At 42.3% G+C, this 24,834-nt stretch overlaps 3 protein-coding genes across 7 annotated transcripts; 2 read left to right on the top strand and 1 right to left on the bottom strand.

The window, feature by feature from the left end:
* Nucleotides 1-3,969: 3,969 nt before the first annotated feature.
* fancg (FA complementation group G) lies at nt 3,970-9,547 on the top strand. Of its 2 annotated transcripts, XM_054773695.1 has the most exons (14): nt 3,970-4,110; nt 4,217-4,304; nt 4,390-4,515; nt 4,604-4,779; nt 4,867-5,008; nt 5,692-5,822; nt 5,929-6,075; nt 6,151-6,305; nt 7,014-7,077; nt 7,372-7,670; nt 7,738-7,778; nt 7,848-8,021; nt 8,425-8,536; nt 8,687-9,547. In XM_054773695.1, the coding sequence occupies exons 1-14, from the start codon at nt 4,027-4,029 to the stop codon at nt 8,778-8,780; spliced, it is 1,833 nt and encodes a 610-aa protein (XP_054629670.1). In that variant the 5' UTR covers nt 3,970-4,026; the 3' UTR covers nt 8,781-9,547. The 2 variants fall into 2 exon arrangements, with proteins under 2 accessions (XP_054629670.1, XP_054629671.1); XM_054773696.1 differs by lacking the exon at nt 3,970-4,110 and having other exon boundaries at nt 4,473-4,515.
* Nucleotides 9,548-10,036: 489 nt separating this feature from the next.
* Nucleotides 10,037-20,652, top strand: vcp (valosin containing protein). Its single transcript, XM_054773126.1, has 17 exons — nt 10,037-10,205; nt 11,941-12,052; nt 12,131-12,303; nt 12,387-12,529; nt 12,616-12,746; nt 12,821-12,952; nt 13,687-13,789; nt 14,087-14,220; nt 14,368-14,503; nt 15,994-16,106; nt 18,417-18,581; nt 18,660-18,782; nt 18,880-19,092; nt 19,174-19,482; nt 19,574-19,729; nt 19,800-19,954; nt 20,109-20,652. The coding sequence occupies exons 1-17, from the start codon at nt 10,189-10,191 to the stop codon at nt 20,212-20,214; spliced, it is 2,421 nt and encodes an 806-aa protein (XP_054629101.1). The 5' UTR covers nt 10,037-10,188; the 3' UTR covers nt 20,215-20,652.
* Nucleotides 19,747-24,486, bottom strand: akr1a1a (aldo-keto reductase family 1, member A1a (aldehyde reductase)). 4 transcript variants are annotated; one of them, XR_008570020.1, is made up of 9 exons: nt 24,138-24,482; nt 23,786-23,905; nt 22,865-23,016; nt 22,588-22,783; nt 22,467-22,516; nt 22,245-22,394; nt 21,737-21,813; nt 21,230-21,389; nt 19,747-21,161 (listed from the first exon to the last, which is right to left on the bottom strand). XR_008570020.1 is itself a non-coding variant. In XM_054773129.1 (8 exons), the coding sequence occupies exons 1-8, from the start codon at nt 24,216-24,218 to the stop codon at nt 21,096-21,098; spliced, it is 975 nt and encodes a 324-aa protein (XP_054629104.1). In that variant the 5' UTR covers nt 24,219-24,481; the 3' UTR covers nt 19,747-21,095. The 4 variants fall into 4 exon arrangements, 3 of the variants coding, with proteins under 3 accessions (XP_054629104.1, XP_054629103.1, XP_054629105.1); XM_054773129.1 differs by lacking the exon at nt 21,737-21,813 and having other exon boundaries at nt 24,138-24,481; XM_054773128.1 differs by lacking the exon at nt 19,747-21,161 and having other exon boundaries at nt 21,242-21,813; nt 24,138-24,486.
* Nucleotides 24,487-24,834: the final 348 nt, after the last annotated feature.

Raw genomic sequence — 24,834 nt, 5'->3', positions numbered from 1 at the left:
AGCATAGGGAGGAAATAAAGGACGTGAAAAAATGTCAAAATCTTTGCATTAGTTGTTGGAAAGATATGGCTGTGTGTTCTGCTGATGCTTAAAGCTTTACTGCTGCAGTGTGAGTTTGCAGATCTACACCAGTCCCACAGGGAGCTTTGGCACGCACGCACACACACACACACACACACACACACACACATTGTGTTGTATTTTTTGCCTTTACATTGTGTTTTGTGTAGATATCCACCCCCATTCAAAGTTTTCAGTTTGTGATTGCAATGCATTAAACACATACGAGAGCAAAACTGTTGTCATGCATGAACATCAGGGCGTGCACTGACTTGTGATGATACAGGATGACAAATACTGGTAAGTTGTTTCTGCTCATTCAAAGCTACTGTGAGAAGAACATCCTGTTGTTTCCTCCAACCATGGGGTTATTGAGTTCATATAGCTAAATAATTATTTTTCTTTATATTTATGTTGAAGGATAATGGGATCAGCACATTACTACTTCAGCTTTTTTCCACCCTATGCTGTCACAACAATGTCATCCAGGAGACTGTGATCCTTTCAGCAAATGACCTCTGCCTGTCTTTGGATACTTCAGTGAAGCTATCTACACACTTTGCCCTGCTATTTTGAAACACATAGTTTCATCTTTGCATATCCATATTTATATATAACCTATCTGTGAATGTCTTTAGGGAAATTAGCAGCATAAAACATAACCCACCCATCCATTTCTATGCCGCTTGTCCTCATTAGGGTCATGGGGCTTTCCCACAAGGGAAAATAACATCCTGGACCAAGTCTACTGCAACATGAAAGGTGCTTTGAAGGCTGTTCCAAGACCCCACTTTGGAAAGGCTGACCACATCTCTATATTCCTTTATCCAACGTACAGACAACTTCTCAAAAAAGCTCCCCCTGTAAGTACAGCAGTTAAAGTATGGAATGAAGAAACTGATCAAGTACTTCAGGACTGCTTTGGCTGCACAAACTGGGATGTGTTTAAAACTGCAGCGGGGAGGGAAGATTGTACTGTTGATTTGGATGAATATGCTTCTGCTGTTACTGGCTACATTAGCACATGCATAGAGACTGTTACCACCACCAAGTATTACAGAAAATACCCTAACCAAAAACAGTGGATGAACTGTGATGTAAGGGCTAAGCTACGTGCTCGTTCGACTGCATTTGTCATGGGCACCGCTGATGACTACAAAAAGGCCAGATATGACCTGAGGAGGTCCATACGGGAGGCCAAAAGACAGTACAGACAGAAGCTGGAGGGCTACTATTCCACCTCAGACCCTCGGCGCATGTGGGCGGGGCTCCAGCACATCACAGACTATCGACAGCAGAGTAGCGTAGCCACGTCCAGCCAAACCACACTTCCAGATGAGCTGAACGAGTTCTATGCCCGCTTTGACACCCAAACTTCTGATGAGCAGAGAGGGTGGCTGAACCTGGGGAGCACACAGGACGCACCTCTCATGGTGACATCAGCTGATGTGCGCAGGGTTCTAAACAAAACAAACCCACGAAAAGCAGCAGGCCCAGACAACATCTCAGGACGTGCACTTCGGGTTTGCTCATCAGAGCTAGCTGATGTGCTTGCTGACATATTTAACCTGTCGCTTGCACAAGCATCTGTACCGACCTGCTTTAAGTCCACCACCATAGTGCCCGTACCCAAGAAGAGCAACGTGACCTGCTTGAATGACTATCGCCCTATAGCACTCACTCCTATTGTTATGAAGTGCTTTGAAAGAATAGTCATGACCCACATCAAAAAGAGCATCCCGGCGGCAACTGTGGACCCTCTACAGTTTGCATATCGCCAGAACCGGTCCACGGATGATGCAGTCAACACTGCCATCCACACAGCCCTTTCTCACCTACAGGGCCAGGACACATACGTCAGAATGCTATTTATAGACTATAGCTCCGCTTTTAATACAGTCAGCCCCCACAAACTCACAAATAAGCTCCTCACACTTGGCCTGTCTCCCTCCCTCTGTAACTGGGTGTTTAACTTTCTCACAGGCAGACCCCAGTCAGTCAGAGTCCACAACCGCACATCCAGCTCAAGAATTGTGAGCACTGGGACCCCACAGGGGTGTGTGCTGAGTCCACTCCTCTACACGCTCTTCACCTACGATTGCGTGGCCTCCCAGAACAACACCAGCATCATTAAATTTGCGGATGACACTACAGTCATCGGACTGATCACTGGTGGTGTTGAAACATCATACAGAAGAGAGGTGGCGGACCTCATAGCTTGGTGTCGTGATAACAATCTCCTTCTCAATACAGATAAGACTAAAGAGATGATCATCGACCCAAGAACAAGGGAAAAGGAGCCACATAGACCCCTGTTTATTGGTGAGACTGAGGTGGAGAGGGTGAAAACCTTCAAGTTCCTTGGCACACACATCAGCGAGGACCTCACCTGGTCTCACAACACCCAACAAATTCTGAAGAAGTCCCAAAGGAGACTGTACTTCCTGAGAAGACTGAGGAAATTTGGCATGTCCACCACAATCCTGAGTTGCTTCTACAGATGCACCATCGAAAGTGTCCTTACCGCCTCCATCACTGTTTGGTACGGTAACTGTACAACACGTGATAGGAAGGCACTCCAGCGGGTGATCAAGACCTCACAGAACATTGTTGGGGCAGCCCTCCCCTCACTGCAAGACATTTATACATCTAGAGTCCTACGCAGAACACACAACCTCATCAAGGACAGCACACATCCACAACACTCATTATTCACACTCCTGCCATCAGGCAGACGCTACAGGAGTTTGAAGTCCAGGACCACAAGGCTGGCAAACAGCTTTTACCCACAGGCCATCAGGCTTCTCAATGAAGCACTCAGACACGCCACACGCAACACACACTCATAGCACTTTATTTATTTATTTATTTATTTGTATTATTTACTTGCATTAATGTCTCTTCTGTTGTTGTTGCTTAATTTCTTGGTATTTATGTATATGTGTTTATGTTTCTTATGTTCTTATTCTTTCTTGTGTTTTTCTTTCTTTTCCTTGGGAGAATGAACAGAATAAGATTTTCATTGCATGGTATAACTGCTGTTTTACCATGCACATGACAATAAAACTCTCTTGAATCTTGAATCTTGAATCTTGAATGGGGGTATGCTGGAGCCTATCCCAACTGACTTTGGGCGAGAGGCGGGGTACATCCAATCGCAGGGCAATAAAACATAGCCATAGTCAATATTTTAAACATTTTTATGTAAACATTATTGCATCATACTGAAATGATTGGGTTTTTCTAATGAAATGGTGCAAATTAATGCATACTATTGGAAACACAAAGACACTGGGGATAAATAGTATGCAGGTATTTTAATGTAATGCCTACATGTTAGTATACGTGGTTGTTGGTTGACAAGGCCATAAGAGTCTGGATCTTCCCTGGTTCTGGTCCCTGCATGTTATATTTAAAGCATACGGTGATTTGAGAAGATGAAGGAAAAGAAGAGCGATAAGGTTGTGAGATAGTCACACACACAAAGGAGGCTGCAGACAACAGGGGGACAGACGATGTGATGAGGCGGTGACGCATGGATGAAAGAAAAAGACAGTGCAGGAAATGGGGGAGAAAATAAGAGTCACCTTGGCAGGGGAAACGAGAAAATTGGCTGTCATAGCAGTATCAAGGATGACTCAGCTGTAATTTGATTAAGGCCTTGGATTTGGTTTGCTTGCTTTGAATATGTCTGCTCTTTTGTGCATAGCGAGAGAAAGAAAAGGATTGTAGCCATGCAATTGTAAGTGAACATTAACGCAGGTACTAAAATAAACACCAGCAACACTTCATTAAATCAGTACTCTCGCGCCATCTAGTGTTTTTTTATCTAATTGATGCGATGGCTTCCCTATCAGCCACAAGGGGGCAGAAGAGATCGCTACTACATGGATTTATCAGCATTTACTTCCTGATTAGCACTTCCGGTTATTCTACAAACGAGGGAAAAGTTGAAAACTTCTACCGATGTCTTCTAAAAGACAACAATCACCTTCTAAAATATCGGATAGTTGGATACAGGAGAACAACGAATTAGTAAACAAATGGAAGGTGAAGTAAATTACTTGTAAATTACGTGTTCTCTGCCGATATAGAATGTCTTGTTTAATTAATCTCTTGCTCAAGGGATCTGATTGTTCTTATCTGCTCATTTTAGCTACAAAACAAAGATGCCTTGAGTGGAGACCAGAAGCATACCAGATTGTTGCTGTCCGAGTTTCACAAACTTATAAGAAAAATACAAGGTACCTCATCTTACGGCATACATTTGCTGTCAAGCCCAAAAGATAATCTTTGATTAACTTCTGAATTCAAAATCTGCGTCTGCAGGTCTTCCTCCTCTTGAAGATCACTCACAACTCGAGTTATGTGTAGCGTACAATGTGTGCTTGTTGTCCATGGTGCTTTCTCAGGTGTCAGAGGCCAATATGCTCCTCACACAATCTATGAATAGAGGTCAGTATGTGAAATGACCAAACCAAAGGACACAATATCTTCACTGCATGCATTCTCTTCAAATTCAATCCAACTTTTGTTTATGCAGTTCTCCAGATGACAGGAGTTGATGCATTGGCTGTCCACTCATCTATGTTTTGGCGTACAGTTCTTCAGTCAGTGGAAAGCAGTGGAGCAGTAAAATCCTGTGTAGCGAACCTTTTCTGTGTGCAGTGGGCTATATGGCTGGCGAACTGTTGTGTTGAAAAAATAGAAGAGTTTCAGGTAAGCAGGATTATTGTGTGCTAAGTTTAATGAAATAAATACATAAAAAATTGTGTGATATAAAACCTATTTTTGTCCTGCGTGCAGGAGGAGTTTTCTTCTCTGTCTGCTGGAGTTAAGCAAGACATGCCAAGTGAAGTGGGGCAAACATATTCAAACACTCCTCTTTTGGTGATGGAACCTAGACGCTTTGTTGAATTATTGCAGATGTGCACTTTGATCACGCAAGGTGTGGCATATTTGAAATACCCTCACCGACATTCTCTCTCTAATAAGATGGAGTACAAGAGATGTAAAAAATTCTGCTTTTACAAATGTACTCCTGCTCAGTTGTCACCGAAATATTAATTTAGCGATATCTTTAGTTTTGTAGTTGAATTTTGCAGTCGTGTTGAACTGTACTGCACCATACTGATAGCTGTTTGTATTTATAATGTGGACCCTCGTGATTCAGCATTCACGGCCTCGCAAATTCTGCAACAGGTTTTAATCCCACGAGATTTTGTGATACGAGCTCTTGTGACACGCCTCGTAATTTGCGAACTTGCCACAATGTACAGTACATTAGCAGCAAAACGCATTAAGTGCCTAACCCATGTTCCCAGAATTTTGTGAAGGGGTCTAGCAAGGAAGGAAGAAAACATTACCGGTACACTGGTGCACAACCAGAAATTTAGTATTTTTATTTCTAAACAAGTCTTATTTTTGTAAAGGCAGCCATTTTGATACAGCTCTTGTATAACACATAATTTGATTATTGAGGTGTAGCTAATATGGTGGCATGTGAGTGTATTTAAAGATTGTTCAAGGCACAAACAATGTCAATATCAGTCTGATGCATACTCTGTGCTAAATATCTGCTTAGTTCTTAACTGGTCAATAATGTCCCGCTGCTTTCTATGATGCATTAAGGCGCAGAAAGGCTGAATGAGGGTCAAAACTCAAAGGCAATAACTGATCTGCAGGCTGCTTCCTCGCTGCCCGCCCCCAGAACTCTAGTGGCATACACACACCTCCTCTCTGGCTCCTGTCTAGCCCGCACGGTAAGCTTGATTTTCTCCACATACAGAGAAGACTTGCATTGACTAGGGGTGTGAATTTTTAATTTGTATATATATGTATATATACACTGCATATATATACACACAGGGTCGCCCTCAGATGGCACTACAGTGTTACAGGACAGCACTAGAGACAGACTCCCAATGTGTTGGTGCTCTATATCAGAGTGCACTCATCTTCAGACGCCTGGGCAACGCACAGGCAGAGATACAAGCCCTTCGTTTGCTTTACTCGGTTGGTAAACCGCCATAATACATTGAATGATGGGTTAATGCGTATGAAAAATGAAAATATCCTTTTGTCCTACAGACACTTATGTTACCCTCCAAACCAGTTATGATGAGCGATGATGTCCTCCCCTCTTCCTTACTGCTACGGGGCCAAACTCTGAGCGGCCTGCTCTCTGTTCCCTCTGCTCTTTGTGTCCTTCACAGTTTGGCCCAGAAGTGTGTGCTGCAATCAAGGTCAGTCTCATTCCTTACTGCTCTCCACAACTCATACAGAAATATGAGCATGTGTAGTAATTTTGCTTTTCTATAATAATTATACATTTTATGAAACATTTTTGTAAATAGGCACCAAAATTACAAAATTAGAAAGGTACGGAATCAGAGGATTAGTTTTGAATTGGGTTAAAAGTTACCAAGCAAACGGGAAGCAAATTGGAACTGTGAAAGGATGATTCATGACATGTATTCCATCGTACCATTCATGCATGTTCAAATAAAATTAAACCAAACCAAACCAAACCAAAACCATGTAAAACAAATAAAACATGTAAAATTACAATGATAGAAAAACAATAAAATGAAGGTCAATTTAAAATGAACAGTGAATAAAATGGTAATAAGTGGTAGTAAAACTGAAAATCAAATCAGACTGAATATGCTAGTTTGAAAAGTCAACATTACAGTTGTCTGGAAATAGCAGCTTCCATATACTTTTGGTTGAGGCTGGAAATAAAGAATCTGATATGTTGTCTTTTTTTATTGGTGCACCAGCCAAGATACCGCTCGTGTGTGTTAGCATGCACATAAATGGTAATATTACTGTAACTAAAATTTTAGGAATTTACACAAAATGATTTTTGCTGCCATGTTTTTGTCACTTTTATGACCTGATTAAATTGTGTTTGATGTGATGTCTTGAAGGTGTCTTGTCTTTCTCTGCAGAATGTCAGAAGGTGTAGAAAATTATCTGGGCCTGTTGGCTGCTCTTCACTCAGAACATCACAGAGTAAGAACACTTTACACACCTACCCAATATTGACAAAAGTACTGGGGCACATGATCATTGGGAAGACCTCCAATAAGATGTTGGAGTGTGCCATCCAGATCTGAAAGAGGGCCTGTTGGCTTGCTCTCATTCAAGCATAGAATTTTCCAAAATATCTTCATCAAGTGAAGAATGCAGACATAAGCAACCCTTCCTTGGTTGAGTTGATAAAGAGTTGTCTCAAAACCTTTGTCCACTAAATGTAAGTCTTGTGTGGTGTATCCTCCAGCGCCCATCTCTGTCTCTGTGTCTCAGGTGTGCTCTGAGGACTCTCACCTTCCCAGGCTACCTGAACTGTATCTGGAGGCCGGTGCCGCCCTGCTCATGGCCCAGCGGCCCTTGGATTGCCTGACGTTATGTGATGAAGTCATCACCACAACACTGGATCTGCTGCCAGAGAAGGTGGTGATGGAGGAACCCGAATCTGCAGATGTGTGCACTGGAGGTGAGGATAAGGTGGCGATGCTACTTTGGACAGGCGCCGCTTACCTCCTCCAGGGTCATTGTCACTGTCACCTGCAGGACTGGAAACAAGCTGTGATTCACTACACAAGGTTTGAGAGATAGGATGTCTTCTTCCACATCTTTATTTTACGAACCTGACTGTATTTTGCTTTATAGGTGTATCAACCTGCTGGTGAAGGTGCACTTTAAAGAGAAAGGCAAGTACTTCTCTTGTTAGAAGCTTGAGACATACATGGAGAGAGATTAGTTCACGTGTTGACGTTTAGGTGGCCAACCTCAAGTCCCCACCGCAGACATGGTTGATGAACAAAGAGCAGATCTTGGGGTCCTGCAGAGGTTGAAAGGGCTCTCGCTAGCTTGGCGGGGCATTAGCTTCATGCAGTCAGACGAGCTCAGAAACGCACTGAGAGACCTCCACCTCGGACTACAGGCCTTCCCAGGTAGGGAATACTATGCAGTATGTTTATTATTGTGGTTGCAGTGTGCAGTGGTGTGGAACTGCACTGCATCATCAGTGTTGTTTCTTATATTTTGGTTGACCTCCTGCAATTTCTGATGGGTTGACAAACTTGTTGTGAGTTCCCTTATAGTTCATGATTGGCTCCTGCCAAAGAAAGAGCTACCGTTTCCTCACTGACTCGCAAGAAGCTCAGTGTTTACACGATTAGTAGTAGTTCTGAAGTACAAGAGATGTGATGAGATTTTAGAACATGGTCATAAATTAGCCGCACCGCTGTATAAGCCGCAGGGTTCAGAGTTTAAGAAAAAAAGTCTTTCACAAATTTTAGTTAAAATCTAAATTTAAGCTGTAAACCTGATAGCATCTTGTTTGTACCTGTGTAGAGTGTGTGGGTGCAGGGCTGTGGTGTGGGGAGGTGCTGTGGAAGCTTGGCAGGAGAAAAGAAGCAGCTTCCTGTTGGGAGAAGACCTGGAGCATCACCACACACTCGGCAGAGTAAGACACAGTTTCATTAACCCTTGTTGTGCAGAAATGCATGTTAACAGAGCTGCATTGGGTGTGAATTCACCAAAAATGCCCCGAAAGCAATTGTTGCTTGATTGAAGTGTTATCTGTTTTTTTTTTTTGTAACATTTTGTGGTGCAGGAGCATTCCTGTATACTTGAGGGAGCCTCAGTCTGGACCCATGTTGGACTCTGCAGAGCTTCGCCTCAGAATATCCAAACTTGATCCCACCTAGTCTACCTTGAACGGAGCAAAAGAACCGCCTTGCAGGTTTTGTGCTGGCAAACCGTTCCAGTGTTTTGTGGAATAGACGTCAACAGACAAGAGAATGTTGTACGTGCTCGTAAAATTTATGTAAAGTTGTTTTAATGTGAATATGTTGATTTCCAATATATATTTACGAACGAACCTTATGTAATTGTATAGCCTTACAACATATACAACTGATACCCCATGGGCCAAATCCAGCCCTTAAATGATATCAGACCAGTCTGCATGTTCAGTTTAAATATTGGGAGAGCAAGGTTTTGCAGCAGATTCTTAAAAACAGCAGAAAACTCTGTTATATACGTAGAAGATCTTTGACTAGCAGTAGATTCCTTAAACAAGCACAGCACTCTGATTCTATAGAGGATCTTTGACAAGTGTTTTTTCATTAGATTCCGTTTGTGCTTCTTTGTCTTAATTTATGCATTTGTTACTTTATTCCTGACTACCATTTGGTGAAGTAAACATTTTAAGATTATATGGCAAAGTCTTGCATTGATATACACAAAATAAATTACAGCATATTAGGCAAATCCCTATATATTTATATATTATGCATGTTATTGGCCAGCATAAGTATAGGGCTGTTTTATTCAATTTGTGAAAGTGCTATTAACGAACAGAAGATCAAATAACACACATGTAACAGTATTAATTAATGCCCCTTGCATTGTTAAAATGTTGCAATGCCTGTTGCCTCTCTGCATTTACACAATTGGATTAGCAAAATAAATATTTCCTGGAAAAAAAACAAGTTTGTTGTCATTTGCTGAGGTTTTGCAACAAATCGCCAGGAGGTGACGTTTTCCTCCAAATACACAATCAAAGCGCACACGTCCTGTGAACGTCTCAAAACATGACAGCTGCGCAACTGACACGCTGATCGTGGTTGTTTCACCGGTGATCGTGCAAACTGAACACATGTATCATCTTCCAAACAGAGGTGTTGCGTTTCGTTTATCTCCAGCTAAAAATATCGCTTAAGAATAGTGGGAAGTGGGTTTAAATGTTCATCAATTCTTTAACGCGGTACGCGCTCATTGGTTTGCTGTATTTCTACTGACAGACTTGAATGGCCAATACGCAAAAAGGAGGCGGAACGTAGCTGCATCCTACACATTTGCAATTGGCTATAGAGATTCGATATACACCGTGACGTCACTCTTTCTTGTTTGTCATTGGTCGGCGAATTTGACGACGAGCACCAACCAATCAGGGCAACAGATGCGTCCAGCTTGCTTACCAAGTACAGAAAACCACGGAAACCTCTGAACATTCGTGTGATATTTGTCGAAGTAGGGAAACGAAAACCAGTGAAGCATCGCAAATTTAGCTAGATTTTCTTTATTTATTCATTGTGACCCAGGTGGACAACCATGGCATCGGGAGGAGAGTAAGTAGACACATTGTATTTTTTTAATGCATCGGTTATCGAAAAATAATGCCAGGGTCTCCTCAAAACAACAAGTTTATTAAAGTTAGCCCGGCTGCTAACAATTTAGCAATAAAGCTAATGGGGTCAGTTACTTGATAGCGGACGTCACTGAAAAGCTAACGGCTGTGTGTATTATCCCCAACACTTGTTAGAAATAGCCAGATTGGTGTTATTCTCACGGCTGTCGCTCTTCAGTTAATGGCTTTGCGCTAACTGGCCGTGTGGCAACGGCTTGACAAAGCGCAGTCATCGCTGTCCGATGGATGCTAGCATTAGCAGAGCAATACCATCAAGGCCAAAGCCATCCACCGTCACACAGAGGTGGCATTTACACCCACCTAAACACCATTTGCCCTCATGTTTAGAGTTGGCTAGGGAATGGAATGGGAGTGATTATAAACGTTGCTACAACTTTGCATAACCACCGCTATGAGGTACAACGGAGCTAGCTACGAAGCTACCTAGCGTCACATCACTGCAAACAGTGCCGCAAAGCTAGCTAGGCTAACCTGATTAGCTTATATGCTAAGACTAAGCCCAGTTAACTGGCCAATAACACCAATGGTAAAATATTGTTTCGCCCGATGGATACATGCCAGATGATGGAAGCTGGTGTGGACTATGCTACAAAACGGGCTATTACATCCAAACATATCTTTTGTGGGCATCTGGAGAGCTAACAAAGTTAGTCCTCTTGATTCTTTTGCTGTGTCATCTGGGCTTGCTTGCTCGCCAGTCACTTAGCTTAAATGCTAACATTAGCGTACGAACGACATGGGAATTGATTGTAATCATCGTGCAAGATTCTTCTATGAACAAATACTTGCATGTATGGCATTCTTTATGTCCGCACATTAAATATGGACTAATTCCGTCTAATATGGCTGTCGTGGCTTAACTTTAATGCTAAACTGTTTGATTGCTATATGTTGACTACAATATGATGAGGTGAAATTTTGCGTATTCAGCATTTTTAAAGTCAGCATTATAAGTGTGTTTGTCAAGTGAAGAGAGAGTACGTATGTGTATATGTGCTTTAAATACGCTGGGTTAAAAATGGGAGGTATATCTGGTCTCAAGTCACACTGACAGGACAGTAATTTGTAAAGCAATTATTGGCCATTCTAAGACTATTCTAAATATACTTACGCATACAGTATACAGGTAACTGAATAAAAACCTTTTAATATACATTGTTTAGGTTTGAGGTGAGTAAGCAGTGATGCCACCTCATGATCTAGCAATTTATGAGGTTTAAACTTATAATCATAGTTATAATTAAAATGCCATTACTACAATATGATGAGGTGAAATTTTGCGTATTCAGCATTTTTAAAATCAGCATTATAAGTGTGTATGTCAAGTGAAGAGAGAGTACGTATGTGTATATGTGCTTTAAATACGCTGGGTTAAAATGGGAGGTATATCTGGTCTCAAGTCACACTGACTGCTACGACAGTAATTTGTAAAGCAATTATTGGCCATTCTAAGATTTCTAAATATACTTACGCATACAGTATACAGGTAACTGAATAAAAACCTTTTAATATACATTGTTTAGGTTTGAGGTGAGTAAGCAGTGATGCCACCTCATGATCTAGCAATTTATGAGGGTTAAACTTATAATCAGTTATAATTAAAATGCCATTGAAAGTGTAAACACATGACACTTGACATCTTCCTCTCCATCTAGATCAAAGAATGATGACTTAGCTACTGCTATTCTGAAACAGAAGAACAGGCCCAACAGACTGATTGTGGATGAATCCATCAATGAAGACAACAGTGTGGTCTCACTCTCTCAGGTACCTAGATTTCAAAAGTTAGTGATTTTAATAGTAGCCTTGAAGTGGAGGCTAACATTTCTGTAACAATGCTCTCAGACCAAGATGGATGAGCTGCAGCTCTTCCGTGGAGACACAGTGCTAATGAAGGGCAAGAAAAGACGTGAGACTGTGTGCATCGTGCTTTCTGATGACACCTGCTCTGATGAGAAGGTTCGGATGAACAGGGTGGTCCGCAACAACCTGAGAGTCCGACTGGGCGATGTCATCAGGTGGGGGGAAAAAGTGCTCAGTTGTCTTGTCTTTGCCCCAAATGTGGATAAAGGAATGAAGTGTCCTAAATGCTTTGCCTCAGCATTCAGCCCTGTCCTGATGTGAAGTATGGCAAGAGGATCCACGTCCTTCCAATAGATGACACAGTAGAGGGGATCACTGGAAACTTGTTTGAGGTTTATCTCAAGCCATACTTCCTAGAGGCTTACAGGCCAATCCGCAAAGGTTGGTCGATGCAGTGACCTGATGACCAAAAAACTATTTTACTTAATGTATGAGTTTAAACATGACCTTATTTTACTTTTGTAAAGGTGATATTTTCCTGGTCAGAGGGGGCATGCGTGCTGTGGAATTCAAGGTGGTGGAGACTGATCCTTCTCCGTACTGCATTGTTGCTCCTGACACTGTTATTCACTGCGAGGGAGAGCCAATCAGGAGAGAGGTGGGTAGCAGGCTTGTCAGTTTGTGCATGGGATGACATTGGCCAAATTCACACTTTGAACACTGAACATGCAGGATGAAGAGGAATCTCTGAATGAGGTTGGCTATGATGATATTGGTGGAGTGAGGAAGCAGCTCGCTCAAATCAAAGAGATGGTGGAGCTGCCTCTGAGGCACCCTGCACTCTTTAAGGCCATAGGTGTCAAGGTATGGATCTACACGGTTGGACAGCTTTCTCTCATAGATCTAATATAGCCTCAGATATGCCTCACTTGGAGAAACATTCTTGCACGGTGAGCACTGACTGTATTTCCATCACAATCTGATGTGATTTTTGATTATGGATTTTAATGAGCGAGAAAAAAATGGTCACAGATTAGTATTACAGAAAAACAGATGTCAATTTTATCAGAGCTTATCACTATATGTTGTACATGTACATTTGTTTTAAAGTTGCGTACTTCAGAATGCTCACAGGAACAACTGTTGAAGCTGCAAGTCTGTTTTTGTCAGCATTTAGAGAAATGTTTCCACAAAGTTCATAAATGTATTGAATTAATATTTGACATTGACATCAACATAATTCTCATTTTAACATCCTTTTGGACGTGTAAACATGTCTAAACGTTTACTTTGTTCCTCAATGTAACTTGTTAATAATAAGCACGTCCGAAAGGGATAAAACATTACCATTAATGGTGAGCCTATTCATGCGTCAGTCATGTTTTTTTCTGCAAAATTAGACTGTTGCTTATGAGCTCAATTACCATTTAAAATTGGGGCAAAACGAAATGAAGAGAGCAACTCGTCGTGGGCCGAAACACATGTGTTGGATAGATATGCAGTGTTGACTATACATAGAGGAGAATATGTGGACATTGGGCACTGCAATCTATTACACTATACTGTTTTATATTTTAAAATTATTTCTTTTTTTGTAGCCCCCACGTGGAATCCTTCTGTATGGACCCCCTGGAACTGGAAAGACCTTGATTGCAAGGGCTGTGGCCAATGAAACTGGAGCTTTCTTCTTTCTCATTAATGGTATTAGAATTCATTAGCCGTGTGAGTGTGCATGCGTGCTGTTTCCTGATGAAGGGTTCTTGTCTCGGTGCATCATCATATATATGTTGAACTGGCTGGACTAGTTTTTAAAACTTTTTTTTGGTATCTCAAAAACAGTACTTGTAACATTTTGAAATGGAACATTTACACCAAAATTAACACTTAGTTGTCATTTCATGATTAATATGTACATGAAAAAGGTGTGTCTATATGTGCGTCTATCCCATCCCACACTGTTCCCTAAGTGAAACTGTTTTTGTTTTTGTTTTTGAAAAGGCCCTGAAATAATGAGCAAGCTGGCCGGAGAGAGTGAGAGTAACTTGAGGAAGGCATTTGAGGAAGCGGAGAAAAATGCTCCTGCCATCATCTTCATCGATGAGCTAGATGCCATTGCTCCAAAGAGAGAGAAGGTGAGTGGTAATCGATGCATAACTGTTCTAAAAAAATAAACACACATTACAGAAATGAAGAAGTCCCATACATATGTATACTGTATTAGTTTGTAATGCTGGACATTTGCTACAATGTGAGTTGTGCTGCAACAATGTGTTTTGTAGACTCATGGAGAGGTGGAGAGGCGCATTGTTTCCCAGCTGCTGACTCTGATGGATGGCCTCAAACAGAGAGCTCACGTCATTGTAATGGCGGCCACCAACAGACCCAACAGCATAGATCCAGCTCTGAGGCGATTTGGTAAATGACACTGACAGCAGTCAACGTCGTAATCCAAACTTAAATGCAAAGTAGCTGATTTTAGTTGTTTTGCTTGACATTAGGGGTGTCACAAATCTCACGTGAGCAACACATGACAAGATTTCTCGTTCAGAAAAAACTTACTCGCAATAATAAATAAATACATCACAAATTTGAAATGAACAATAATTTTGCCGGCCTCCATATATTGCCATGTACATGCATGTCTGCTTCCCTCGTCTCTCGTCTCATGGGCAGGAAGAGAGTTCACTCTGTGCATTGGTTCCGCCCCTAGGCGCTTCATAGAACAACGGCGCTCCATAAAACAATGGTGTTTGAACAGATATTAAATAATATGAAATGTTAATATTGAAGGAAATATTGCATTTTTATGATTATATACTGTCATAATATTAGTGGCTTATTCAACTCAAAAAGTGTTGACAAAATCGTTTCAATTTGTGGGACAATAAACATTTCCAAACGCACCTGCATTAATCTGTGATTCGGTTAAATAAGTTTGTCCAGTCATATTTTTTCATTGTACTTTTCTCAAAATTAATGTTCTTGTGGACCCAATCTTGTGTATATTCTAGTCTCATCAGTTGGGTGTTACGTGACACCCCTACTTGACATTGCATTTATATTTTGTCCACTATTTTCCAACAGTCAAGTCTATATTATGCATCCAAACATTACACAACCAAAGGTTGCAGAAAATATATTTTTGATTTTGCAAGCTTACTGCATCTGAATATCATTTATCAGACAAAAACTGTGCATAGTGTGCCAAGTACTGGCCAGTCAGATTAAATGCTAGAATTGCTGCTACTGTACTTGCATAAATACACCAAAAGGACAACATTTAGATATTAGAAAGATATTTTAAAGCAGATATTTTAAAGCTTTCTGAGCACACCTCGTGACATTTTTTTCTTTGAATGTAGCTTGTTGTAAATTTGATTCAAAGTAGGATCCAGATTGGCTATGCTAGTGATTCTCAGCTGGTGGGTTGTGACCCGAAAGTGGGTTGTACGGCCGTTTAGTGGGTCGCAGGCCTGTCAGTTAGTGAATACACCTCGCTTTCTTGTCTGCTGTTTGATTGCTACGCTGTCACGAGGTGTGTGCTTAGGAAGCTACTTAACCGTTGCAAACAATCCCTTAAATTCTAAGATATTTACAAGTTTGAGCTGAAGAATTTCTGCAATTTGGTTTGCCGCTTGTCACTGAAAGGTGACGGTCGGTCCCACTTCCAAAACAGTTGTTTTTTATTTTCAATGCTTAAAATAGATACTGATTACATTGTTACTCCGTTCAAACAATGAGAGCCCTTGTTGCCATGGAACAAAACCAACCAGATTGTTCGCACATTTGATACTGATGGCATAGCTCTAGCAGTAATTAGCAGTTCAGTGTATGTAATATTCCTGCTTAACTGCCAGTCATGTCATCATTAAGCGTAACTAACAAGAGCATTTCAACCCCCTCAGGCCGCTTTGATCGAGAAGTGGACATTGGCATTCCTGATGCCACTGGCAGACTGGAGATTCTCCAAATTCACACCAAAAACATGAAGCTGGCTGATGACGTTGACTTGGAGCAGGTCTGTCCACACTCTTTTTTTTTTTTTGGCTCTACAAATAGATTCCCAAAGCAAGACTGAGTTAGTTGTTGGTAATTGTTGTACATAATTGTGTTGTATGGAATTTTAATGTGGGTCACATGTTGGCCACGCAGTCAGGAGATCGGGAAGACCTAGGTTCGAATCTCCGTTGGGCATCTGTGTGTGGAGTTTGCATGTTCTCCCCGTGCGCCGTGCGTGGCTGTTCTCCGGGTACTCCGGTTTCCTCCCACATTCCAAAAACATGCAAGTTAGGTTAATTGGCGACTCTAAATTGTCGATAGGTATGAATGTGAACGTGATTGTCTATATGTGCCATGCGATTGGCTGGCGACAAGTCTAGTGTGTACCCCGCCTCTCGCCCGAAGCCAGCTGGGATAGGCTCCAGCATACCTCCGCGACCCTGATAAGCAGCATAGCAAATGGATGGATGGATGGAATTTTAATGTTGGACTTTTTACTCGGGTGTGCAGCGTTTATAGTATCCCGTACTTCATGCCATGCATTGAGTGTTGTGATTGTGAGGCCAACAGCCATTTTGTATGGACTTTTACAACCCCTGGCAAAAATTATGAAATCACCAGTCTCGGAGGATGTTCATTCAGTTGTTTAAATTTGTAGAAAAAAAGCAGATCACAGACATGACACAAAACTAAAGTCATTTCAAATGGCAACTTTCTGGCTTTAAGAAACACTAAAAGAAATCAAGAAAAAAAGATGTGGTAGTCAGTAACAATTACTTTTTTAGACCAATCAGAGGGAAAAAATTACGGAATCACTCAATTCTGAGGAAAAAATTATGGAATCACCCTGTAAATTTCCATTCCCAAAACTAATATCTGCATCAGATTAGATCTGCTGGTTAGTCTGCAGTTAAACAGGAGTGATCACACCTTGGAGAGCTGTTGCACCAAGTAGACTGACATGAATCATGGCTCCAACACAAGAGATGTCAATTGAAACAAAGGAGAGGATTATCAAACTTCTTAAAGAAGGTAAATCATCACGCAATGTTGCAAAAGATGTTGGTTGTTCACAGTCAGCTGTGTCTAAAATCTGGACCAAGTACAAACAACATGGGAAGGTTGTTAAAGGCAAGCATACTGGTAGACCAAGGAAGACATCAAAGCGTCAAGACAGAAAACTTAAAGCAATATGTCTTGAAAACAGAAAATGCACAGCAAAACAAATGAGGAAAAAATGGGAGGAAACTGGAGTCAACGTCTGTGACCGAACTGTAAGAAACCGCCTAAAGGAAATGGGATTTACATACAGGAAAGCTAAACGAAAGCCATCATTAACACCTAAACAGAAAAAAACAAGGTTACAATGGGCTAAAGAAAAGCAATCGTGGACTGTGGATGACTGGATGAAAGTCATATTCAGTGATGAATCGTGAATCTGCATTGGGCAAGGTGATGATGCTGGAACTTTTGTTTGGTGCCATTCCAATGAAATTTATGAAGACGACTGCCTGAAGAAAACATGCAAATTTCCACAGTCATTGATGATATGGGGCTGCATGTCAGGTAAAGGCACTGGGGAGATGGCTGTCATTACATCTTCAATAAATGCACAAGTTTACGTTGACATTTTGGACACTTTTCTTATCCCATCAATTGAAAGGGCGTTTGGGGATGATGAAATCATTTTTCAGGATGATAATGCATCTTGCCATAGAGCAAAAACTGTGAAAACATTCCTTGAAGAAAGACACAAGGTCAATGTCATGGCCTGCAAATAGTCCGGATCTCAATCCAATTGAAAATCTGTGGTGGAAGTTGAAGAAAATGGTCCATGACAAGGCTCCAACCTGCAAAGCTGATCTGGCAAAAGCAATCAGAGAAAGTTGGAGCCAGATTGATGAAGAGTACTGTTTGTCACTCTAAGTCCATGCCTCTGAGACTGCGAGCTGTTATAAAAGCCAGAGGTGGTACAACAAAGTACTAGTGGTGTGTTGAAGTATTCTTTTGTTGTTGTTTTTTTCATGATTCCATTTTTTTTTCCCTCTGATTGGTCTAAAAAAGTAACTGTTACTGACTACCACATCTTTTTTTCTTGATTTCTTTTAGTGTTTCTTAAAGCCAGAAAGTTGCCATTTGAAATGACTTTAGTTTTGTGTCATGTCTGTGATCTGCTTTTTTTCTACAAATTTAAACAACTGAATGAACATCCTCCGAGACTGGTGATTCCATAATTTTTGCCAGAGGTTGTATTATACATAATATTATATATCAGTATTATATATGTATAGTACATGTCTGCAGTCAGGATTTGCATGTCCCATGGCAGGTTGCCAATGAGACCCATGGTCACGTGGGTGCAGATCTGGCTGCTCTGTGCTCTGAGGCGGCCCTGCAGGCCATTAGGAAGAAGATGGACCTGATTGACCTGGAGGATGAGACTATTGATGCTGAAGTCATGAACTCTCTCGCTGTCACAATGGATGACTTCAAGGTAAAAAGTCTTGGGAGGTGTAAGATGTTCTACCAAAGTTTCCTTTCTTGACCTTTAGTAACTGACACTGTTATGCAGTGGGCTCTGAGCCAGAGCAACCCATCAGCCCTCAGAGAGACTGTTGTTGAGGTTCCCAACATTACCTGGGAGGATATTGGTGGTTTGGAAGATGTCAAAAGGGAGCTGCAGGAGTTGGTGCAGGTATGAACCAAGCATCTGCTACATGTGAATTTCATGTGATTACAAACTGCAAGCTTTAAAAGTGGTTTTTGCCTTTCATCCATCCTCTTAAATGCAGTACCCAGTGGAGCACCCAGACAAGTTCCTCAAGTTTGGCATGACCCCATCCAAAGGTGTGCTCTTCTATGGGCCCCCGGGTTGTGGTAAGACTCTGCTGGCCAAAGCCATCGCCAATGAGTGCCAGGCAAATTTCATCTCTATTAAGGGACCCGAGCTGCTCACCATGTGGTTTGGAGAGTCTGAGGCGAACGTCAGAGAGATTTTTGACAAGGTTGGTTTTCAGGCGTGATGAGGATTTGTCACTGTTAAGAAGTGAAATGTTCTTGATTGTTCTGACAACTGCACTGTTCAGGCTCGTCAAGCAGCCCCGTGCGTCCTCTTCTTTGACGAGCTGGACTCCATAGCTAAGGCCCGTGGTGGCAATGTGGGAGACGGTGGCGGCGCAGCTGACCGAGTCATCAACCAGATTCTGACCGAGATGGACGGCATGTCCAGCAAGAAGAACGTCTTCATTATTGGCGCCACAAACAGGCCAGACATCATCGACCCCGCCATTCTGAGACCCGGCCGTCTGGATCAGCTTATTTACATCCCCCTGCCCGACGAGAAGAGCCGAATGAGTATCCTGAAGGCCAACCTGCGCAAGAGTCCCATCAGCAAGGTAACAGTCCCCCTATTTGTTAGCCAGCTGGATTGATTTTATACAGGAATGAACAACCGATGCATGCATATGTTTATTCATTTAAACACAGGATGTGGACCTTGACTTCTTGGCCAAGATGACCAATGGCTTCTCTGGAGCTGACCTCACAGAGATCTGCCAGCGAGCGTGTAAACTGGCCATCAGGGAGAGCATCGAGAATGAGATCCGCAGAGAGAGGGAGAGGCAGACCAACCCCTCAGCTATGGTCAGTTTGTTCCCTGCTCCTCTTTGCCTCTATCACCTTCCATGATTCTAACACGGTTTGCTCTTTGTAGGAGGTGGAAGAGGATGATCCTGTGCCTGAGATTAGGAAGGACCACTTTGAAGAGGCCATGCGATTTGCCCGTCGCTCCGTCAGTGACAATGACATTCGCAAATACGAGATGTTTGCACAGACGCTGCAGCAGAGCCGTGGCTTCGGCAGCTTCAGGTAAATGTTTTTCACTGTTTCTGCATCCACTGCATTTGAGTAATGCAGTGGAGATTATGACTGAAGCACAGATTATGTTGACCAAAAATACACAGCCACGTAATAATCCTTTCAAAATATTAAATCATGTTGGTTCCTGTCTCTTCTTTGTCAGGTTCCCCACCAGTACAACAGGTGGTAGCGGTCCAAGCCACGGCTCAGGAGGAGGTGGCACTGGTCCTGTTTTCAATGAAGATAACGACGACGACCTTTATGGATAAACCTACACACTGCCCCACAGCGGTCAGCACAGGGATGACACCTGTGCAAATTCTCACCAGATTCCACCTTTTTAGGACTTTGTGCTTCTTTCTTGTGTTCCTGTTTTTTTTTTTTGTTTTTTTGTATGATTTTTTTTCCCTCGGAGACAGCATGTAGCCACTTGGTTTGCCCTCGCTTTGTGGTGGGAGGGGAAAAGGAGATATTTGCAAATGGAAGGTGAGTAACCAAGCTTTTCCAGTGGGTGTGGGGAGTTTGAGTGGCCTCGTTTTCAGTATATGATGGATACATTTTAGTGGCGGGATTCTACGCTAGAACCTGAGAAATGGAGAAAAAAAACATTGCTAAATTCCTTTTTTTTTTAATAAAACAGTAGCATATAATGTATTACAAATTTGTCAAGGTTATGTTGTTGAAAATAAAATTTCACAAAGTGTTAATAGTGCTCGCTTCAAATGACTGCAGTGACTGTATTTTACGATTGCCCAAAGGTGTGTGGTACAATCGAGTGCTGCTTGTTATTCTGGTGCGGACCACACAGTGGCACTCTGTAGTGAACATTGATGCAGCTCCCTGTCGACAGTGTACACTACTGTTAATGCTGTGACCCGTTACTGTTTGACTAAAGATCCTGTAAAGATCTGTACTGGCCCCAACTTCTGTACCACACATCTCATCCATAGTCAGCTGGGATACACTCCAGCTAAAAAGAAAACTGATGTATATGACACTGTTTTATTGTTCTTGCTGGGAAAACCATTTAATTGACAAACATCTGGATTAGTTAGATGTTGTGTAAACCAAAAAAACATTTTATACGTACACTTAATTAGGGATGAAATAGTTTCAGGTTTATGTTCTAATCCAGAATGAAAATTCATATTCAGTAAGGGTCATTGAATGGGAAATGAGGGTGTGCAGCATCTCTCCAAACTCTGTTGCCGTCCCGCTGTGGGAAAAGCAAATGAGTTGTTTGCAGATGTCGACACACGTGGTTCATGGTGCATGAGCAGTCACCTCCATTGTTGGCACGATGAAGCGCTGGCTGCAGTTGAAGGAGTCAATGAGCTTCATGTCGTGTTCTGACAGAGAAAAGTTAAACACCTGCAGGTTCTGCTGGATCCTGGAGGGGGTCACACTTTTGGGGATGCACACTACACCCCTCTGAATGTGCCACCTGCATAAATTGTGTTAAATTGTCACATGTAGAATGCCACACGTTTAGACATATCTAACCCTTTACTGTAATCTGAAAATAAGTGCATTGATATGCAAGTCTCAAGTGAAGTAAATATTTAGTAGGGGTGTCACGAGACACTCAGTTCACAAGACGAGACGATACACGAGATGGGGTCCAAGATTTTAACATTACTTCTAAGAAAAGTACAATGGAAAAAATAGAAAAGGAATTGACAATATATTGCAATTTAATACAGTTTCTACTACGTTGCACTGAGTGTACGCTACCGGCCCTGCCTTCACCCACCGAGACAAAGAGACTGTATGACTGACAAAAGGGCTCACTCAGTTGATGTGGGTGTTCTATGGAACAAACGCACCAAGGTGCTGAAACCAATGCACAAAGTGAACTCTCTTCCTGCCTGTTTGGAGGAGAGAGACAAGGGAAACAGACATGCATGTGCACAAATTGAGTTCATTTGCATTTATTGTGATTAATAAATTACTGTCACAGGCGTAGTGGCCACAGGATTCACTTTCTCACAACATGGTCCCTTTTTCGCTCTTCTTTCAACTTTTGGCTGCTGCAGTTTTTCATTTTATTTTTTTAGAATATGCTGCAGGCCAATAAATAAGTGGCAGGCCGCTAATGGCCCCAGGGCGGCACGTTGGACACCCCCTGGTGTACAGTATACTTTACTGTAAATGCTGTTTGATGAAGGAACGTTTACCACCTGAAGTTTGAAGATGCTGCCAATGTAAACTGAATTCAACCAATGTTGTAAACTTTTTGATGCTGGTGCACCTAGTGTTATGTCCTGGACATGTAAATACTTTAATACTGAAGTCTTACCTGAGTATGACCTGCGCAGGTGTTTTATGGTACCTCTTGGATATTTCTACCAGTCGGTGGTCCTGCAGCAGACAAGGTTCCTCGGTGGTGGCCCAGGGTCGATCCCCACTGCCCAGGGGACTGTAGGCTGTCAGGCACACTGCCACTGACCTGATGTACGTTCATGAGCAGACAAGCTGTGCCTCTAGCATGTGAGAAAAGGAATCTAAATTTGTTACTAACCGGCAGTGAGCAAGAAGATCTACTTGGGACAAGTATGGATGACACTCCACCTACAGCAATGATAACACACACAAATTGTGTGAAATGTTCTTTCTGAACACTTCTTACTTATTCGTTCTACCTGGTTGACCACAGGTTTGTGTCTGGACATTCTGATGATGTCATCAGTCTGTCTGGCGTTAAAGTTGGACAGCCCAATGGCCTTGACCAGACCATAGTCCACTAGGCTCTCCATGGCCGCCCATGTGTCTTTGTAGTGTGTGTCAGAGTAACACACACTCCCATCTTCTCGTCGAGGCATCAGCTCCTTCCCTGGCCTGAAACAACAAAGATCATGTCAACGTCATGCGACGCCCCCATGCACATATACATTTATTTACAACGTGGGAAGCACTCACTGAAAGGCCATAGGCCAGTGCATCAGATAGAGATCTAAATAGGAGACACCCAGGTGGTCCAGGCTGGTCTTGCATGCTTCTTCAACATCCGAGGGGTCATGCTTGGTGTTCCACAGTTTGGATGTTAAAAACACTTGTTCACGACGCAAGGCCTGGAAGGACAAGGACACTTGGTCGACTGATTGTCTGGACGCTTTAATGAGTCCATGTTAAGCCCACATTACGATTGTAGAGCATTACAAGACTTCTTTCATGATATCAGTGCAATGTGCTTACTTCATTCTACATTTTTCATTATCTCTGATTGGCTGGAAGAAATCACATGCTTCTGCTGCCAGATGTGTTTGACTTCCAAATATGGTTCACATTTTTCCCTCTGAAGGACCAGCAATCCATTAAGAATAATGCCTCTTCAAATATTGATTTTCTACTGACACTACAACATGGAAGATGTAATGAATAAATGAATAAAGTGACTTTCCTGTTCTTTCTGTCTGAATGTAAAGCTACAGAGCATAAAAGCCAGTAATAACATCAAAAATGCTAATTGATATTATTATTCGTTATGTATCTACTGTATGTCATTTATTCATTCATTTTTAAAAACTACATCAGCAGGAAGCGTCATGTGGTCCTTATACATACATTTTTAAAAATTGTACAATTTCAAACACAACAATAACACATGGACATGCGGCTCTGTGAATTGTATTATGTGATGTATTCCAGTGTAACTTGTATGCATGTGCATACATTCATTCTATCCTCACTAGGGTCACGGGGGTATGCTGGAGCCTATCCCAGCTGACTTCGGCGAGAGGCGGAGTACACCCTGGACTGGTCTATTTACATAATGCTTACTACATAATCATGATGTCACTGACTACGTAATAATGTTGTTTTAATGTTGGACAGCATCACCTTGCCAGGACCGACCCTGAGGGCCAGGGCCTCCCCCACCTCCCGTTCATTGCCGTATGCTGCTGCACAGTCAATGTGTGTGTAGCCACAGTCTAATGCTGCCAGCACCGCCTGTTTCACCTGGAATACATACAGAAATACACCTTGACACGAGTAGTAATGCACTAGTAGTAGTTGTCTGTGTAATCAATCCAATACAAGAGCTCTATGAATAGCTGTAGAACATCAGGGAATGGTGCCCTACGAAGCCAGCTCTACACCACGACAACCACAATCATACGCACGTTCTTGTGTTGGATCTCTTTTTACAGTGCAAGTGTACCTAATGAAGTGTCCATTGAGTTACGTCTACCTGTCCTGGTGCACTCTTCCAAGTCCCGAGGCCCACCATGGGCATCCTCTGGCCCGTGGTGAGAGTGACGAAGGCGCTCATGTTCCACCTGTGTGCAGTTGACGCTTACAGCGGGACTTTGTAAGGTGAACTCCTCAACAGGGCAGTCATCCCCCCGTCATCATGACTCCAGTCCTAATAGTTACTGATTAGCGTCCACTTCTCAGCCCACTAAGCACTGCTGGATGAGACAGCGAGCATACTCGCCCCGTTCAACCTCCCGAAATGTGTGTTTTCTCCAGGCGATATACAGTATAAACTGGACATAATTGGAGATGTAAACCCTCAGTGAACTCTGCTGCCTGCTTGCCAGAAATAGCTAATGCAGCAATGGAGCATTAGTCACAGTGTGGTGTGTACTGTAGCTCATCTCGTGAACTATCCTCACTCTGCAAGCAGCAGCTCATGCCCCAGATGATTGAAGTGGACTTAACACAGGTCATCTGCTTTGTATGACGGTAAAAAAAAAACAAAAAACGGTGCAATTTCCCACCTGGATCTTCTGTTTTTGGTCGTAAGAGAGCGACGACCCATCCGAGGTCAAAGTCTCCCTTTGTTTATGTGTAACTAAAGCTGATGTACAAACTCCACTGGACTCAGCACAGCAGCTCAGAGGCTTCCAAAATATCTCCAGCATCGCGATCGGGAATCAGTAGCA

The sequence above is a fragment of the Dunckerocampus dactyliophorus genome, chromosome 4, assembly GCF_027744805.1.
Source record: "Dunckerocampus dactyliophorus isolate RoL2022-P2 chromosome 4, RoL_Ddac_1.1, whole genome shotgun sequence".
NCBI classification, from domain to species: Eukaryota; Metazoa; Chordata; class Actinopteri; order Syngnathiformes; family Syngnathidae; genus Dunckerocampus; species Dunckerocampus dactyliophorus.
The sequence above is the reverse complement of the archived record's forward strand: the minus strand, read 5'-3'. Positions and strand labels throughout refer to the sequence as shown.

Excerpts from the sequence above, each read along its gene's own strand:
- fancg (XM_054773695.1), top strand. The coding sequence starts at position 4,027 with ATGTCTTCTAAAAGACAACAATCACCTTCTAAAATATCGGATAGTTGG. Across the intron at positions 4,780-4,866 it reads AAAAAATAGAAGAGTTTCAG|GAGGAGTTTTCTTCTCTGTC; the intron begins GTAAGCAGGATT and ends TCCTGCGTGCAG. Across the intron at positions 5,009-5,691 it reads GTGCACTTTGATCACGCAAG|GCGCAGAAAGGCTGAATGAG; the intron begins GTGTGGCATATT and ends TGATGCATTAAG.
- vcp (XM_054773126.1), top strand. Across the intron at positions 12,053-12,130 it reads GTGTGGTCTCACTCTCTCAG|ACCAAGATGGATGAGCTGCA; the intron begins GTACCTAGATTT and ends CAATGCTCTCAG. Across the intron at positions 16,107-18,416 it reads ATGACGTTGACTTGGAGCAG|GTTGCCAATGAGACCCATGG; the intron begins GTCTGTCCACAC and ends GTCCCATGGCAG.
- akr1a1a (XM_054773128.1), bottom strand. The coding sequence starts at position 24,218 with ATGAGCGCCTTCGTCACTCTCACCACGGGCCAGAGGATGCCCATGGTG. Across the intron at positions 22,784-22,864 it reads CACTGGCCTATGGCCTTTCA|GCCAGGGAAGGAGCTGATGC; the intron begins GTGAGTGCTTCC and ends TTGTTGTTTCAG. Across the intron at positions 22,517-22,587 it reads ACAAACCTGTGGTCAACCAG|GTGGAGTGTCATCCATACTT; the intron begins GTAGAACGAATA and ends TCATTGCTGTAG.